General features: G+C 42.3%; 1 protein-coding gene across 1 annotated transcript; it reads right to left on the bottom strand.

The window, feature by feature from the left end:
* Positions 1-880: 880 nt before the first annotated feature.
* Positions 881-5,079, bottom strand: LOC147630966 (beta-glucosidase 34-like). Its single transcript, XM_086809308.1, has 13 exons — positions 4,830-5,079; positions 4,591-4,660; positions 4,260-4,318; positions 3,871-3,946; positions 3,706-3,777; positions 3,492-3,579; positions 3,036-3,297; positions 2,807-2,922; positions 2,240-2,466; positions 2,078-2,106; positions 1,861-1,957; positions 1,631-1,733; positions 881-1,340 (listed from the first exon to the last, which is right to left on the bottom strand). The coding sequence occupies exons 1-13, from the start codon at positions 5,031-5,033 to the stop codon at positions 1,154-1,156; spliced, it is 1,590 nt and encodes a 529-aa protein (XP_086665434.1). The 5' UTR covers positions 5,034-5,079; the 3' UTR covers positions 881-1,153.
* Between the last annotated feature and the right edge of the window lie 396 nt (positions 5,080-5,475).

Raw genomic sequence — 5,475 nt, 5'->3', positions numbered from 1 at the left:
TCTTATTTTTATCTTTACTTAAGAACAAAAAGGTTTCAATTACTTTGTTACTTGTTATACTTGTCTTTAGTTAAAGTTTCAATTACACTGTTAATTGCTATTCTTATCTTTAGTTGAAGTAAGGTTATTAGATTTTAATTACTTTGTAACAACTTTTTAACGACTTTGTAATAACCTTACAGGTTTAAGTTAACTTAGTAATACAAGAAAGCTAATATGTACTCCTGACAGAAGAGCACACACATATACCATCTTGAACCTATACGTGTAGGTTCAAGCAAACCTTCAAATATCCCAATCAACCATGTCTCTATGGCCTGTAAAGTGCTTTGGTGATCCCCTATCTAAGAAGTTTGAATGCGAATGAATGCTTATACTCCACCATTGACACCATCTAACAAGGTTGAAATGTGAAGCAGTTGCTTTAACTTCACTAGAAGCATTACATTGGTGGGATCACTTTCCCAGTCTTTTACTCATTCTACAACTCATCGTTAGCTCTCCAAAGCCAATCCCTACTTATTCATTCCTTCAAACACTTTCCAAGTCTTACCTCATAAGTAAGAGGTCCGATTCATCACACGTCAATTTTCCTGAGCGTCCTTCCCATAAACCAAATGCTCTGGACAAACATGACCCATTGTGAACGCCCCATGTTTAGGCAGTTGCATGAACTGTGCGACTATGGGACCTTAGGATAAAGTAAATCCTATGGGTTTTTTTCGTGCACCTTAGGATGATCCATAATTCTCGGAGGGTACAACAGACTTCAAAAGATAGTGATTGTATAATTCAATTAAGTGAGAACATTAATAAATAAGGGATTTAACTTTAAAACCTTCTCGAAAGAGGATTGGAGAGAGAGAGAGAGAGATTCGTCTTCAGAAAAGTTTCCATATACTTTGCTTAGAGAAGGTTCCATATATTTTGCTTAGAAGCCTTATCTTTCTTTCAAAACGGTGGTATTGGCATAGACTTCATGTTGCATGCAAAAAACACACTTTCTAAAATTCAAGGGTTCTATATGATGAGAGGCAGTCAGATTTGTTGGGGCAGGGATTTTGGGGAGGCTACATTTAGAGGCAACAATAGTCGAGCAAGAATGGTGAAAGAATGTATATATTGGGTGGAGGAGGGCCACATTCAGAGGTAACTAACTTCTTGCAAGGGTGGTTGCATTGTCAGCAAGCATGGCCTTGAACCACAGGGCCGACTTCCTTGGGTATCTGTTGAGCTCATGGTCCACATAGTGGATGCCCACCCTTATTTGCAATCCCAAATTAAACTCAAACCCATCCATCAAGGACCATGCAAATGCACCCTTCACATTTGCACCCTCCCTGCAACAACAAATACGAACCAACAATTAAATCGCCCACTCCTTGCACCATCCAAACAAAACACAGTTCTTTTAGATGATTGAATTAACGAGTGGTAAGTCGTGTGCATAACATCATTACCTCTAACCAAGAACAAGACGAATTATCACCAATATCAATTAATCAACCACCTAAAGGAACGATTTACCTTTGGCTTTTTTTTATTTGGACAATCGTCACTCTCATGGGCTTTCAGCCTAATGAAGCGCTAACTAATGCTAAATGGAGGTAGTTAAGAGGTAGTTAATTACTTGATCGCTTGGCTCAGCTCGTCGTAGTACGTGGCGAAAAACTCCACTCTCTGATCATCATCCAAATTGTCACTCTCATCGGACTCATACTCCATTCCCCAACCTGAACATCAAAGATCAGAGCACTATCAAAAAAACCTAAGCTTGCGGCAACTGCACATTTCTCAATCAGAACCATTGGTTAATTACACCACCCAAGCCTTTCTTAATTAGTAGTTAGCAAGGCTTACCTGTCTGTGTGATGTACATTGGGAAATTGTTGTAGCGCAATTTAATGTACTCTACAGTCTTGCGAATGCACCACGGGACAGCGTAATCGTGAGTACCCTGCAAGGAAAAATAATCTCAACAAAAAATATCTTTAATAATACATTTACACGTGAGTGAGTGAGCAAGAATATATATTATAGATATAGGCGAAAGAAAGAAAAAAGTAATCGTAATTACCACTCCAATTGCTTCTCCATCTCGGTAGCCTGTGCGGCGGTCAAAAAGATCAATCGGTTAAAATAATAATAGCTGGTTTGCATAATTAAGTTGGCAGTGAGGACCATGCAAACAAATTGATCAAGACAGTAATAACGTAGACAGAGAGGTAGGGGGTGTTACCAGTTGTGGCAGCTTGGGCGTCCAGGTAGTAGCACATGGTGTCACGGTACTTGTCTTCGTAATAGTTGTAGTTGTAGACGTAGAATGCAGTTACAATGTTCAAGCCCAGGAAATCAATGGACCCATTCACTTTGGCAATCTGCTCGCTGGTGAATGTGGGCAACCTGCTGCCTGCGTACTCCTTCATGGAATCTGGGTAGTCTCCAAATAGAATTGGATCCAGAAACCTGCATGCACAAGCTACACTTATGGATGGCATCACTACTACAACCCAACGTATGTGTACATTTACACATGCGAATACGCATGGCATTACCTAGTACACATGCACCCCTACTTTGGATCCACCTTCTATGGAACACACACACACACACACACTGTAATGTACATAAACCTTCATGAGCATACACACATGGGCATGTTCACAAACTTAAAGACACGCACACCAACACATATACATGAGAATTAAAGCATAGTTGTATCGATGCATATAAATGGGCATACACACATGCATGCATAGAGAGAGTTGATTGTTTGGATCCCAGCAACAAGGGTATGACTGCATACCATCCCAGCAGAAAGTCGGTTGACCTTTGAGCCGCAGCAAGATCTGCCGTGGTGTTGGTCAGTGGCTCAAACCATCTGGTCCATAACGCTATACCAATACTTCCATTTTGAGCTTCCTGTTAAGACAAACCCAACCGTATAATCAAAGAAGATAAAATGGACGAACTGAGTGATGTCCTCCAAAGTGAACTAATAAGGTGTGTAAAGGTAAGGCATTCCCATTGCATACCTGATAGTATGTTCTGTAAATGCTGACAGCCTCTGCATGAGCTAGCAGCAGATTGTGCCCTACAATGTAGGGCTCTGTTCCTGAATTGCCTTCCCAGCACACTCCAAATACATCGATCCCGGATGTGCATCTCCCTGGGGGGTTCTGATTTGTAGCATACCCCAGGCCTGCATAGTCATTAGGTTCATCAAATGTGATCCAGTTCTTGACTCTATCTCCAAAGGCACTGAAGCATGTGTTGGCATAGTTGGCAAAGTCATCTCTGCAGGAATACAACAAGAGAACTTTAATGAGCAAACCATGCATATTACATATATTTAATGAGAAAACCATGCATATTACATATATAGGAGACATTTATGGGCCCATATTCTGCAAAGCGGATGTGCACCTAATCTTTCCTTAACAAACTTATCAGTAATAGACATTTTCAAAGTACCATGATTGAGTTCTTACATGTATGTGGTATTTAATGGCCCACCATAGCTGTTATCAAGAATGTAAGGGTGATCCTGAGTCCACAGGGTGACAAAAAGCTCCAGACCTGTTTAATAATTCCATTGACAAAAATGGTGATCCCACTCCTCTCTCTCACATAATCGTCAAGCCCTTGCAAAACCTATTTGTAATCTCAAAACTGCAAACTGCATCTGCATCTACTGATGAATACCTTGATCTAAAGCATCATCAATCACTTCATTGTAATGTGCAATAGCAGCTTCATTCACTTCCCCGTTTCCATCTGCAATGGCATATAACAAGACATGTGAGAGTCGATCTTGGTGCAAAAAGAAAGGCTCAGAGACTCCACATGAAGGGGGCCCAGAAAGCTTACTAGGGTATATTCGAGACCATGCGATCGAAAAGCGATACGCATTCATCCCAAGATCAACCACAAGCTTGTGATCTTCCTGCAACCATGTGAAAGCGGGATGCTCAATCCGAACTCAGCAGTAAATATAACAATACAATGGGGAATTGCGCATGGCATCCGAACTTGTTGCCACACTTCTGGCAAAGTCTCCATAGCCATCCCCAAAAATCCGAAGTGGAAAATATCCACTCATGACGGAGGTTTCTTCGTTTCACAAATTAGATATACTAATTAAAGCGCATGGATTGCCTGAAGATGGTGGTCAATCATAGAGGGTCAAACAGAATCTCATTCACAGAACATTGGGGAGAAAAGCACGTTTTCTTAGTGGACAGAAGAGAGTGATCTACCTGGTACCGGTAGTAGTTGTCGCCGCATTGTCCAGGGATTGAGCCGTCAAGGGAAGCCCCTGCCAAGTAGATACAGATTTTCAATCGATTAAGGCTGCAAATTAAAGCAGGACTTCAAGCGTCTTAAACAAATAGGTCCAATGATACAAACATTCATTGAAGTGCATGATACTGTGTGTATACATGGTAAGTCATCATGTACTGCAATGTCAACTAGCTTCAAAGAGTACACACGTGCTTAGGTTCTTTATATGCATGGCATTGTGGCTGGACCATTGGTGAGTGAGAAGACAGAATTGAACTTAGTCTTGTAAGGTATACTCTAAGGCACCTTTAACAGCCCTGGCATACTGATCCCATATATTCAAGCTCTTTCCTTCAATGAGCTCGGCCCCTTCATGCTGTGTGGACACAGCGGCCGACGAGTGTTAGCACACCACAATGCAATGCACTAACAAAATAAACAGTAAAAGTAGAGCCGAAGGGGTAGGCAACCCAGGTTCTGCTAAGCTGTCATGAGAAGATTAAGAGTTCAAAGATGAGGATGGATTAGCGAGTGCATGGAGAGACCTTCATGGAGGAGGTGATGGCGCCGAAGAGAAAGCCATCGGGGAAGCTGGAGCGGGTGACGCCGGTGCCGTTGGGGAAGAGGGCACTGTAGTCATCGGACAAAGCTGATGAGGAAGGGGATGCACTGGAGGCGATAAAGCAGAGAGAAAGGGCGGTGAGAGGAAGCAGCAGGTAGGCAAGGAGGCGCAGGTAAAGCGTTGCCATCGAGCTAGAAGGAGCAAAGAAGGGTGTGGGCGCAGCTATGGCGAGTTGACCAGATGGTGATTGCTGCATTGGTTATTATTATGATGTTGGCCCGGGCGCCTGCCTGCCTAAACGCGCACACCGTGGGCATTCACTCACGTGCATCGTAACTTATCGCTCGTGGGCCGTGAGCCATCAATCTGTCACGTGCTTCCTCCCCGACACGTGTCACGATATCCTCGCCTGCATTATCAAAGTGTTTTTATTATAAACAAGAACTATACCTGCACAAACAATAAATGCTAATCAAAACATCTCTACACCAAAAAAATTCAATCATGTGACATGAAGTGATCCCAATCCCGAGCTTGATCCCAACGTGGGATCAAGCTCGGGATTGGGATCACTTCATGTCACATGATTGAAATTTTTTTGTAAACAATAATAACTATACGTACACAAA

The sequence above is a fragment of the Cibotium barometz genome, chromosome 15, assembly GCF_041138505.1.
Source record: "Cibotium barometz isolate CiBa-2024 chromosome 15, ASM4113850v1, whole genome shotgun sequence".
NCBI lineage: Eukaryota > Viridiplantae > Streptophyta > Polypodiopsida > Cyatheales > Cibotiaceae > Cibotium > Cibotium barometz.
This window is presented reverse-complemented; position numbering and strand designations above follow the sequence as displayed.